The 13,489-nt window shown below is 40.6% G+C and overlaps 1 protein-coding gene across 3 annotated transcripts in view; it reads left to right on the top strand.

Annotated features, from left to right (window-relative positions):
* The first annotated feature begins 2,930 nt into the window (after positions 1-2,930).
* Positions 2,931-13,489, top strand: part of MANBA (mannosidase beta) — a 54,756-nt gene continuing 44,197 nt past the window's right edge. The window contains exon 1 of one of the 3 annotated variants that reach the window (XM_048303432.1): positions 2,931-3,020. Coding sequence is in view for 2 of the 3 variants with exons in the window: in XM_048303430.1 (XP_048159387.1) it covers positions 11,652-11,840 (189 nt within the window). In the remaining variant the exon portion in view is untranslated. The other 2 variants (XM_048303431.1, XM_048303430.1) reach the window with 2 other exon arrangements.

Genomic DNA, 13,489 nt, shown 5'->3' with positions numbered 1-13,489 from the left:
CAGGCAGGGGGGCAAGGGGAGGAGCTGGTAGACAGGAGCTATTAAGGAGATGGTGAAGAATTCTAAGACTTGTCAAAACAAAAAGCTTAACTGCTGTTTACCTCAATGAGTAATCTACATACCAAAGCCACAGGTAGTCTAAGAACTACATAGTGGATCCTGGTTACTTTGGAACATAGGGAGGGTGGAAAACTTTCCATTTGAACTTAATGTAAAAAGTGCAAGTTTTGGAAATGTGAATTTTCCTGTCCTGTTGTGGTAAAAGACTTTTTTTTTTGCCATGATAAATGCTGTAATAGCTTCAGAGCAGTCAGCTCCATCCTACAAAACTTGGATTAAACAAAATCTATCTCTATTTTAATGACTTTCATTTCAAAGTGAGTATAGAGAACAAAATGTCAAGCCAAGACACTTAGATTTAGTAGACACATAACGGGGAAAGAAAACGGCAGTGTTGTTTCTGCAATAATTTTTTAAAGACTACTTGCTGTGATTAATTGGGGTTTGAATTTAACCTTATGGCAGTCAGTTTGTTCAAGTTTCCCTTGAAAATCCTTGAGTGGTTTTCAGCACAAAAAAATTTCCAGGATGCAGGAAAAAGTTATCTAGTATTGGCTAGGGATTTTTTTTGATTTTTCTGTCTTCTGATGCACACGGCATCTGTATTTGTTATAAAATGAGTATACACACATTTTTGCATGCCTGAGTAAAAACATTCTACTTTGTTGCCCTGTGCCATAGTTTTTATATTAACATTACAGATGCTAACCTTTTCTGAAAAATCTGGCTTTAAGCAGACCACAACAGCAAGCTTTGGTTGCTGTGGAGGCATGGAACTACAGGCTGGCAAATGATTAAAAGACAACGAGTTCGTAGATGGGAGTGCAGATGTACAATACCGGTCCTGTTGGATGCTTATGCAGAAAGGAGTTTGCATTAATTAGCAGAGAACGTGAGGGTTTAAACACTTGCAGCCAGAAATGTTCTAAATAAGTCTATTGTATTATTTTTTGCAGCCTCCCCTCAGTTTTTCTCTCTAGCCATTTTATTTCAAACCCTTCATTGCTATAAAAAATAGTGTTTTAACACTGAATTCTCATCTGAGTGTTTTTCATCTGAAGCAGATACCTTGGGTCCATCAAATGTGGCTGGTGATTCAGAAGTTTTCAGTCTGCATGTCCGTAGTAGAACTTAAAGCATAGCTGGAATTCAATTGAGGATTTCTTGCTGTGTTTATAGCTGTTCAAAAAAAATAATTTAAATCAGTTGATTTTCCCCAATTCATTTGTAGCTTCATACATGAAAATGAGGCTAAGACAAACCCCTCTTTAGTTAAACAAATTAGCACTAGAACAATGGAATGAGATAATCCATGATCAATAAAGGATCTTAAGGTATAAAAGTTATTTTTCTAGAACACTCATTCCTTCAAATGTGAAAACAAAAAAATTGTACTCATTGGATTCACCTGCCTTCTGGTCTTTGGTACTTGGTGTTACTGAATGGATGGTATTTTACCCCATTGTCTTCAATATAAATATAAAAATAGGTGTAAATTGAAGAACTGTTGGATTCAGATCCTGATAGGCAATTATTGCATGTTTTAAAAGGTAGATGGAATTATGGCTAAAATACTTCCAGTATCAGGCCAAGGGCTTGTATTTTGGCAGCTGTGCAGGACCAATGAGAAAGCATGGGAACACAGGAAACAAAACTCGGTAAATAAATGATGTAAAGGGAAGGTACAGAAGGTAAAGATAAGCTGCCTGTATTATTGTGAAGTGAAAATGGGCTGCTGTCAATTCAGGCAGTCTAGTATAGAAGCCACTGGTTTCAAAATGATCTGGAATAAGATAGTTGATAAATTAAAATTTTAAGTGTCTATCTTAGCCTGTCAGAGAATAGCAGTTCAGAACAACTCTTATCTGGAAAACCAGAGCGCAGACAGACAAGCTCTTGCAGGTGTGTGTAGTGCAGAACTGTTCCTGAACTGGTGTTTGTCATGGTTTAGCTGATGCTCATAAACTGACTTAGCATTCTTGGTAAAGGCAGCAGTAAGTTCTGCAGTAACTTTGGTCTCCAGTGCATTTAGAAGCAAGCACTCTGTCTTCTGCGGGGACAGTCCAAAGTTGTCAGTGTCTTTTTTCTGTGCCGCAGCGGTTGGTTTAATGTCAGTCAGTTAGGGGGCAAACAGTTCAATAGCTTCTGGATAAGCAGGAGTAAGGGCTGTAACTATTCCTAGAGCAGCTGTCTGCCTTGGGTAGGTTAGAAGAGGTGACAAGCATAATCTTTACAGTGATAGGTGCCAGAAGTGAAACAGTGAAATTGATAGGACAGCTCTGTGTAAAGTAACACTTGAAAATTTCTCTGGTAATAGCTTTTGTTTGTTTGGGGTTTTTTTGCCTATGCATTAGAAGTATTGGTGAGACCAGTATTTTCTTCAAACGGTGAAGGATTTTGATTTGTGATGGGAGAAAACTTCATCAGGAGACCCAGCTGATCAGAATATTTTGGTTTTCAACAACTTTTAATACTGATCTTTGATCTCTGGGGTTTTTCCTGTACTCTGGAAGAGAAGGCTCCTCTCTTTAAATGGCTGCTGTTGAGATTGGTTCTCTTTCTGCAGCTTCAAGCAGAAATACTTAAGCTCTGTACTTAGGAGTCCTAGGCTTGGCAGATAAGGTAATCCTGGCTTTTGCCTTAACTTCATTCATCTTCGTATTAACTGTGCATTGTCCCATCACAGATTTAACATGTGCAGCATATGAGCAGTTGCTTAGAAGATGGTGGTGATACAACGTTATCCTCATGGGAAGAATGCCAGCTGTAGAGCTGGGCAGCTGGCTTTGCTCCAGCTGCTTTGGCAGACTAGGGGTGTGGAGACAGAATTTCGAAATGCCTTTACCTTTATCTGGGATGGGAATTTTGACTCAAGTTTAGTCTCAGATGTGATCTCATGTTTCATCAGAGGGAATGCAAGAATTAAGCTGTTACCTGTGTTTTGAAGAGCTGCCTAACAGGTGATGTTCTTGTCTTAGAAAGCATTTTTAGACACTGAGCATGGTAGTTTCATCTATGTTGAGAAGAAGCCTGTGCTTGTTTATAAGTCAAGCCTGTTTTGTTTTTTTCCCCTCTGGCCAGGTAAGCCTCAGCTTTTCTTATCTTACAGTCTTTGATGCAAGTCAAAAACGAAACTGTTCAGTCATAAGTCCTGGGGGTTTTTGTTTGGTTCCATTTGTTTTGGTTTTGTTTTATGGGGTATTGGGGTTTTCTAGAGAATGTTCTGGAACACAACTTTCTACTGAATGTGCAACTGTAATCCTTTTGAGATTAAAGGAGGAACTGCAATTTGCAACCTTGCCTACAGAACTTAATGTGAGTCTATAATCCCTTCTGGCAAATTTATGAAGGTAAATGGTAGAGATCTGTCATAGCTCTGGCAAAGATCACTGGTCAGTGTGAAGCTGTTAATTCTTTGGGGAAGGATACTCTTGCTAAAACAAGGCTTGCAAATTACCTGCCATGCTATTAATCCTGCTCTGACAGTGAATGCTGAAAGTTAATTCACAGATACCTCAGTAATTGAAGGATCTATTCAATATAACCATTATTTTTTTCTTTTTCCTACCGCAAGGTTAAGAATGCTCCTGTTGGAGTAAGAGGTCCAGATCTCTTCATAAGGTATTAGATTTTGTGTCTGTACTCAGAAGAACATTGAGGAGAGGACTACTGTTAGTGATTATAGGAGTTCTCAGGTAACAAACTTAGTGGAACATGGCAGTGATATTTTTATAGAATGGATTAGTGCTGGCTGAAGAATTTAATTTAGTATTTGGGACTAGGTGGTCAATCTCTGTGTCTGTGAAGAGTTACACTACTGCACCTCTCAAGCGTATCTGTTTGGTCTAAGCTCAGTAACAAGCTGCCAGAGCACAAGTGCAGATGATGAGTCTAACCAGCATAAGAAGTAGAACTTTCTTGTGTAAATGAATTGTGATCCCCTGGTTTTATTGGTTGGCTGTACTAACTGCTCTGTTTTTACAGTTTGAGTTGTATTTCACAAAGATATCTCTTAAGTTCGTGTTTACAGCGTGATTTATGTTTCCTGAGAATCCATTCCAAATTCATTAAAAGCAGCACTTTCACACAATCACAGGCAATTGAATTAGAGAGGAGGTAGGTAGATGGCTGCTACTTAGCTCTCTTTGTCCTCTCCTACTTCGTATGTGCTGCACTTCACACTCAGAACTACTGTTTTGGTGCAAAGGATGTGACTTTTCATAGCCTTAACTATTTATTTATAAACTGAGAAGTAGAAAAGCATTCTTTATGGATGAGCTATAAATGATACAAGAAAACTCAAGCTTTGAGAAAATGCAGGTAACCCTGAGTCATATTTTTGCACATAATATTCTTTCCAATACTGATAAGACTGGTGTAGAAGAACACTCCAAATTTTCAGAGTGGTAACATGAAAAGACAGGTTTGTGGAAAAACATTGAGCAGTTACCTTGTAATTTTTGGATGTAAAATTTAACTTGAAACAGCCTTTTTTTTTTCTTTTTTTTTTTTTAACTTGACTGCTGCAATATCTTAATGTCTTATGCATGCATTATGCTCTGCTTTATGAGGGGTGGGATGGGAGCAAAAAAGGAAGATGAAAAGCGAAGTTGCCCTTTGCTATTTAACTGAAGCTACGTCTCTGGTTCCCAGGGCAGGAGACCAGGTACAGAAATAGGTTATAGTTGACCAATCAGCCCTCCTAACCTTGTTATCCTTCCCACAGCCACCCTGCCATGTTTGTCCTCACTCTTTAGAGACCTGAACTCCTTTTTTCCACATACGTTTGCCCTGCTAGATAGGGCTTCTTTTTGCTGCCTTCCCTGATCTGATGGGGAATGTCTTTCATGTAACTTAGCTAGGCAGTGCCTGGAGACTCTATTGCTTCCAATTTATGAGCCAGTATTTTATACAATTGCTAGGGCGAGTAATGCCTCTTAAGGTGCAAAGTATGAAGAAAAGGGGAAGGGGTAGCAAAACTTTTTACTTTATCAATGCAGTAGTTCTCATTGGGAGTTGAGCTTGTAAAAATACTGAAAAAAATAGATTAAGAAACTTCCTTAGGTTTTTAGGTTATGTGAGTACAGGTAAAACAAAGGTCACGTATTAGGCTTAGAAATCTAGAGTGCAGATAATGCAGAGACAGAGTGACGGGGGAAAGCTCAATGTTGTAAACCTCAGTGAGGTTTTAAAAAGAAGTTCCCATGAAGCATATGCTGACACATACATCATGAATAATTTAGGGTGTGGACAGAGGAGAGGGCAGCCAGCTGTACTTTCTGAGCCAGCTGCAGCAAGCTGATAAGCTCTTCTTGAAGAGTTCTGCTAGGAGGAAGTAGCAGTAATCATAGTTGGTGGTTACAGGATTATGGGTCATTGCCGGGAAGCTGGAAGGATAAACAGTGGATCAGCATCCTTGGTAATGAGAGAACACAACAAAAGAGGTCTTGAAAAGACTCCAAGTTCAAGCTACTACCAAGATGTTCACTAAACAACGAGTGACTTTCTAGACATGCAGTGGCTTTCTTATGTCAGCATTAAGCTGTCCATTGCTAACTGTGAAAGCAGGAGGTGGCAGGAGAAGCTTAGTTGTACCCTTCTGTCCTCCAAGTATACCTTCATGTCTCTGACCACGTATGGAGGACTCCAAAGTGATTATTGTGGAAAAATCGTTACTTGTCAACTTGCTAGGCATGTTGAAGTACTTCATTAGACTGAATTGCCTAAAACATCTTTTTAAAATGGTTTTAAGTATCTTTTTGGTGTGATTGAAATTCCTCAGGGCAGTTCCAGGCTTTTAAAAGTATTTGTCAATACGATCACTGTTGATAAATTGTTTTGAAAATATGCTGAGAGAATCAACAGAACCTTTACTGACAGATAAGTACTCAAGATGATTTTGCATCTTGAACCTGCTAAGTGCTTAATAACATTCTGGAGTCATGACGGCTTCCTTCGATGACAAAACCCTTTTATCAGAAAGCCATACCTTTGGAAATGATTGTTTGCTGAATGCTGCTTATTTTGCTAGTATGTAAAAAGTACCAAAGGCTTAGGTAGCTGTTCACTCTTCAACACACTAATTAGAACTTTAAGTACCTTCAGAATATTGTGGCACTTCTGTGAAATGTTCTGTAGACTTCAAAATGTATGCTGAGTATTTTATACAATATTTAATTGAAGTTATAGTGCATCTTTTGTCCTTTGATTAGATCTATATTATCTTAGACTAGCTGAAGATCTTTGCTCTTGCTGAAACAATCTTGGAGGAGATTGATTCCAAGCAGTGATCTCTTGTGGTTTTAAGAACCTCTCTACAGGCTGCTGTTGCATTTGTGCTTATCCATAGTCCTAGTGGTGAGAAAAAAGAGTTCTTCCATGGAACAGTGACCCCTGCAGCAGCAATCAAAGGCATAGGGACTAATTAGGGCACCAGATTATTTGGATCCACTGGGCTGAGAATCTTGCTGTAAACAAATGTGTGTGAGTAGTATTTTAGCATGGCCACTCCCAAGAGTCCCAAGGACTGAGCTGAAGAGACAAGGTTCTTTTCAAATCCCTAAGGCTCTTTTTTTTTAATGTTTCTAGCCATAAAACTACTGCCTGCCTTCCCTTCTTCCAGTGTAAATATCAGAATATTAAAATTCTGACTAGTACCAAAACAAGAGATCTAGTCAGACAGTATAAGAGGACACAAGGAAATGGAATGAAGGTGTGTCAAGGAAGTTCAGGTTGGACATTAGGAAAAAGTTCTTCACTGAACAGGCTCCCCAGGGAAATGGTCACAGCATCAAGCCTGACAGAGTTCAAAAAACATCTGGATGTTACTCTTAGTCATATGGTTTAGTTTTATTTAGTCCTGCAAGGAGAAGGGAGTTGGACTTTTGATGATCCTTATAAGTCCTTTCCAGTTTGAGATACTCTTTGATCCTTCCAGTACTCTTTGTATACTGCAGTAGTATTTTCCTTTTTGTTGCCATGAGAATCAAGCACATAATGTTTTTTTATACAGGTGGGTGTATGTATAAAGTAGTATTTTTAGTGCTGTTTATGTATGAATTCTTTGGGAAAAAAAAAAATATATAGCCCATATTAAAGTATGCCTGTTGCATGAATGTGCATGAGTCAATTTCTGTAACTCCTGAGACATTTGTACCAGTGCAGCAAGCGATAGGGCATGTAGCTTCCTGGACTGCATGATGATGTAGCTCTACTATGTAAAAGGGTTTTCACTGGACTCATTCAGAGAAGAGAGTATTTTTTCCTGTGTAGCCATGCTCTTGGCTTATGCTGTTGCCTAAGTGGAGCTTGAGCTGATTCAGTGAGGACTTTATTGATTAAGAATTCTGGAAATTCTTATAGGTGATGAAATAATCATTCATCTTTCAAGAGGAAAAAAAAGTGTCTCCAGAGTATCCACAGTTTTCAGTAAAGTTATTTTGAATATTCCCTGGTGCTTGCATTAGAGTCATTTTGGTAGAAATGGAGGAACAGAATTTATCCTAGTGCTGAAGCTAGGTGCATTAGCCACACTGAAGGTCTGAAAAACAGAGGTCCTGATCTGTCCCAGTGGTTTGTTTGGAGTCACTTGAGTTAGAAAAAGAAATGCAGCTCCCAGCTGTTTCAGCAACTCCAAATCCATTTACATTTACTCATCCAATTTATCAGCTACAAACCTTTGTTGACATTCTCTTAATACTCACCTGCACAGAAAACATTCATTAAAACAGTAGGCTGGATGTATGCTTCATATTTAGTGTGATCTATCTGGTATGTCCTGCTCTCAGTTGGTAAAGTGCCAAGCACATGGGCTCAGTGAAGCCTCTCAAACTGTCATCATGAGGGAAATAGTTTGCTACCTACGATACCCACATTTTGAGGGATTTCATTTGAGACATCCAGGGATGAGTCGTACATTGTACTGTGGTCACAGATGGCTGTCTAGTTTTAGACCTCTAAGAAAGGCTAAGCAACATTTTCATAATGTCTCCACTTGTACTACTTGTTTCCTGTAAGTGCCAGAGAATCAGAATGTTTTAAGTTTTAATGAGAGTTAAAGGGGAGCTTGGAGAGCACCATCCAAGACTTTACTGCTTATGAAACAAAAGGTAAATAGCAATGGTAAGTGTTACATAATTTTATAAATAGATAAGGATTGTTTCAAAATTGTTTATAAAATTAAGAGAATAAAAGTTGTGGGAATTCCATCTTCTAAATAACCTGACCTTAGAAATCTGGCCATGCTGGCTTTAGAGATCCCTAGGCTTTTTTCTGTCTGTGCTGTGGAAGGTGGTAACCTGACACCTAAATCCTTTGGTGTAAGTGCATCTCAAAGCAAGATGTTATGTAGAGATACAAATACAGGCTTTTACCCCAGCATAACTGATGAAGGTTATACTCAAGGCATCACCTGTTTTTCTGCTTATGAAATTTTAAAATTATTATTAGGTATTTTTTGCTTTTTCCCTTCCATTACAGCATTTGCCTGCAGCAGCAGCTTCCCTTCTACATACTTATTTTTAATTACTCATGATTGTTAGTGTTGGGTAATTTTGTTTGCTAAGGAAATCCCCTTGCAATGGCCTACAGACGTTGCCATAATTATGAAAGAAACTTCAGGCCTGCCATTTAGATTGTCATTTTGTATTTTGCTTGTGATAACCTAGTACAACATTCTCTTCTAGTAATGTATTAATAGTATCCTCATCTAAAAGCAATCTTAATTTATTTCCCCATTTTATTTTTAACATCCTTTTGGATGGAGTTCAAGATAAGTACAAAAGAATGTCCTTTAGAAATCCATAGCTGGAGAGCTCCCTGCATCATATTGTCTTTTCTCCAGGGCAGAGAGTAACTGTTTAGCACAGTGGTTCTGTTCTGCAGATGCAGTCAGAAAACAGAGGTCTGGTGTTATGTTGAGGAGCTGTGGGGCTTTCAAATGGATATCCTGTGCTGCCTGCAGGTATTTACACTCATACAAACATATATACATTGATATTGCTGCATCTCTAGAAAATTCCCCAAGGTCGGTGATCCTTTAGTTGCTTTGCATCTTTGACAAATAGTCTGTGGTGGTGGTATCCGCAACAGCACACAGTTACCAAAAGAGAGAGCATGCCCTGATACGAACTGCTGTGAACACAAGTCCTGTTTGACTTCAGAGGTGTTTACCTTCAGCAGAAGAATGGTACAGGGTGGACAGGTGGGGGCAGTAATATCTTGAAGTACTGCATCCAAATCTGTGAGAACGTCTTAGTTTAAAACCTTTATATGAACTCGTTGAACACGAATTTGAGAGAGAAAACAGCAGCAGCCTGTTGTGCTGATAGAGACTGCACAGCATTTGGAAACAAAGCACTTCTGGATTAACATGGCAGAATTTGGGCAGCTTCAGTGGAACTACTCTGAATTTATTCTAATAGAGCTAAAGGCATGGCTCTGTCTTCAGCTTTTTGTTTTAGTTGATAAAGAATATCTGCTTGCAGTATCGTAAAGTAAGAATTGTAATAACCTCCTAAATTTGTGGTATTTCAGAAAGAGAGTTAATATGGTACACAGTGAAAGAAAGTATTTATCTTGCTTTGTGTCTTAAGATTTGAAAAGATTAAACACAGCCTTTAAAACGCTCGTATCTTGAAACAGCAAAAATGTCATTTGTTTAAAAATACCCTCAAACAAACAAAAAACAAACCCTAAAACTGGGACATGAAAATGAGACATGATTTAACTTAATTATAAGCCTTGAACAAGGAAACAGCATGTTCTCAGAATACTTAATTACAGCATTGTTTTTAGGTTAAGGTTTTTTGGTGTGTGTGTGTGTTGCTTCAGTCAGTCTTAAGCAGAAAGAATAAAAGGCAAAGAAAACACAGAAGTACAGTAAACATCTTGAAATGCAGTTTCCTTCTTACTGGGAACCTATCACATGACTTGCTGGAAAAGATTTATTTTTTAAAAAATTGCAGTTGTTCTTTGACAGCTGTAAATCTGCTTCTTGAGAAATAATATCCCATAAGATCTCTCAAGCAGCACTACAATGTTTAAATGGTTTTAGTGTTGTATCACTGAATTTAAAGGAAGAACACTGAAATGGTTGATTGCCCTGAAAACATTACTCATTGACAGATGAGGACAGAAACAGAGCAAGGCTTTCTACTATAAATGAATAATCATTTTATAGTCTGCACTATTAAAGGTGAGAAGATAATAATTTTGACTGAATTCTACAGCATGCAAAGCCAGTTGGGGTAACTCAATCTAAGATGATAGCTTTTTAACAGCTACGTTTCGCACGGCCTTCTGCTGCCCAACAGTGTGAGTCACAGCTATCCCTTTTTGAAGTTGGCAGCAGAAATTTTTTAAGAGAAAAAAAGATCACCTACTGTCTTTCTCTTTGAACCAGTGTTTCTCAGAACTGCATCCTGCCTTGTGCTCTCACAGGTGAAAAAATTACCTGTGGTTGGATTGTGTACTTTTTCTTTATATGGCAGGTGAATGGAAGGACTGGTATTTTTGTATTGTATTGAAACGAAGGGTTGTCAGCTCAAAAGGATTTGTATCAAAAATACATAGGCATGTTGACCATGTTCAGTCATGCCTTAAAGACAAATTTAGGGTGGATTCTTATGGTAAGCTGAAATAGGTGTGTGAAAGCCAGGAGCTGAAACAAAACTCTGATGTCCCTGTTCTTGTTCTGCCCAGCTTTAGCTGCTGGGGCTGGTGTGAAACATTCTCAGTTCATGGAGGTGAGCTAGAACCCTCTGCACCCCCTGGTGCAGTGGGAACAGAGCATGAAGTAGGGTGGGATGTTACACCTGGAGAGTAGCTAAGGCCACCCACGGAACTATTTAAAAACTTGTTGCTTTAATTTCTGCTTTTGGGCTGTGAATGAAGGGATTAACCTTGCGAGGGCACACAGGAAAGCTACAGTGTGACTTGAAAACCGTACTTTGAGTTCTTTCTTGGGAGCTGATGCTTCTGTCCCTTTGCAGATGAATGTTCTGAATTTTTAGAAACAAAATCCACAGCCCTCCTTTATGAGGAAACCACAGTACTTTGAGATGTTCATGACGTTTGTTACGGTTTTATATGCCTCTGTAATTTTACGGAAAAAAGGAGGTGGAAGTCTGAGGCCGTATAAAAGCCTCAAGAGTCGAGGGAGCCAATATTCAAAACCCACTGCGGTGTTGCCACAGCTCTTCCCCATCACGCCTCCCTGCCGTTTTCTAGAGCTCCGAGTGCAATTGCTGCAGCTGAGAGATTCGTAACCGTATTACAGCTCCTCTTATCATTGTTCAGCCGTGCCTCTTGGAGGAAAAAAATAACACCAACCCGCCGCTTCGCCGACTTGCTCGGGCAGGGCTGTGCGCTGCCAGCGGCCGCTGCAGCCGGGGCGGGAGCGCGGCCGTTGCCGCTCGCGTTCCGCGCGCCGCGCTCGGCCGGGCCAGAGCCGCCCCCGGCCGCCCGCACGCCCCGCGCGCAGCCGCGCTGCATCGCCCTCAGCAGCGCCGGCCTCCTCCCTTCCTTCCTCCCTCCCTCTCCTCCTTCCTTCGAAGCACTGCTCCAGTTCGTAGCTGCCGGTGGCTGTCGCCATGGGCCACGCGGCGCTGCTGCCGCTGCTGCCCGTGCTGCTGTTGCCGCTGGCGGTGGCCGCGGGCGGCCCGGAGGTGCGCAGCCTGAGGGGGAGCTGGCGGCTCCGCAGTGGGAACGGGTCGGTGTCGCTCCGAGCGGAGGTGCCGGGCTGCGTTCACACCGCGCTGCTCTGCAGGGGCCTCATCCAGGTACGGTACTCGGAGAGCCGGGCCGAGGAGCAGCCCCACCCGCCGTGGGCAGCCCGCCTCGGAGGGGAGAACCAGCCCCCCAAAAACACAGCTCCGTCCCCGGAGCTGCCCGGCCACTGCAGGGTTGGTTGGCGTCGCCGGTGCAGCAGCCGGGCTTCGTTTGGTGGCTGAAGTGTCCTCAGTCGCACATAAGGCCGAGGATACAAATGGAAGTTTTGCAGTATGTGAGATTGTGGTTTTGACACGCAGCCAAGGTGCTGACACCAGATACCTGCAATACCCTCACAGCATGTAAGTCATGCTTACCTACAGTGATACCTCAAAAGAATGAAAAGTTAAACCCACCCTCCTAAAGTTTGGCTTGTTGATGCAATAAGTTTAGGGATTTCAGGCGATTAAAAAGCCCTTTTAAAACTTGCAGAGAATATCAGAACAGTGGAGAACATATACACCCATTCTGCCTAAATATATTCTCGTATATTCTGAAACACAAGAACAGACGTTAAATTTAAAGGACAAGCTCCTGTCGTAACGCTTTGAAGAAGCTTTTCTGCTTCCGTTTATGCTTGCTTATATTACGTTTTTAAGTTTATAAAAAGGCAGCAACCACTTTCTTGTACAAATTTTCAAAACTGCAGTTGCAGATTGATAGCAAAGTATTCTGATACTAGCATAAGGTGCTTGTGACTCAGACCTGACAAGAAACGTGGCATTAATTGCGTCATTGTTGAAATAAGATGCCTTTTTAAAAGGAAACGAAGAAAATGGAACATGTACCTGGAACAAGGAAAAGAAACAAAACACAGTGAAGTTAACAAAGTCATCTATAAAGGTGATACATACAGTTCTGTGCTGGAAAATGTAAAGTACTGTTGTATGCTGTGAGTATGTCATATTATCCCTCCTTTATTGTGGGCCCAATGGTGTGGTTTTTGCACATAATTTATTTTAAAAACACATTCCGGATGCATGCATTTTGTATTTTCTATTTCTCAGTTTTTATCCTTCAGCTTATTATACTCTGATTAAAGTTAGAGAGGTAAAAGGAGAAAGTGACACCCTTTGGTCAGGATAATTTTAGCATTTTCTGTGTTGGCACAGGTTGGGAATCCCAGCACTAGTAATAGATTCCAAAGAGTGTCATTGCCAGATACAAAGCATCAACATTGGAAAAAGAAATATGTTACGAAGGGGTAGGCAGAGCTATGATGATCTCTTGTTTTAACGTCTGTGTGCTCAGTGATGTGACATCTTGGACATAGAGAATTAAGGTTTCGGAAGGGCTTTTCTATAGTTTTCAAATGTGCAGGGGCCAGGGAGACTTTATGTGGAGGATCGGTTAAGGGAACTGTGCCGGTTTCTCTGAAGCAGAAGTGCACAAGGTAAACTGAACATCTGGGATGTTTGGCTGTTCTGGGAGGTGCTGTGCAAGAAGTGTGAATAATCATCCAGGAGAAACTGTGACCAATGCACTGACTCAGGCGTGCAAGACAATGATGTAATGAAAGACTCACATTTAACTACTCACACTAAGTACACTTAGGAAGTGAGAAGGTGTGATTGCTAATTTAGCTGCATGGCTGCACACTGACTTGCAGTTTAGCAGTATATTTGGAAATGAGGATGATGAACTCTCACGTGCCTGGGCA

The sequence above is a fragment of the Corvus hawaiiensis genome, chromosome 5 (genome assembly GCF_020740725.1).
Source record: "Corvus hawaiiensis isolate bCorHaw1 chromosome 5, bCorHaw1.pri.cur, whole genome shotgun sequence".
NCBI classification, from domain to species: domain Eukaryota; kingdom Metazoa; phylum Chordata; class Aves; order Passeriformes; family Corvidae; genus Corvus; species Corvus hawaiiensis.
This window is presented reverse-complemented; position numbering and strand designations above follow the sequence as displayed.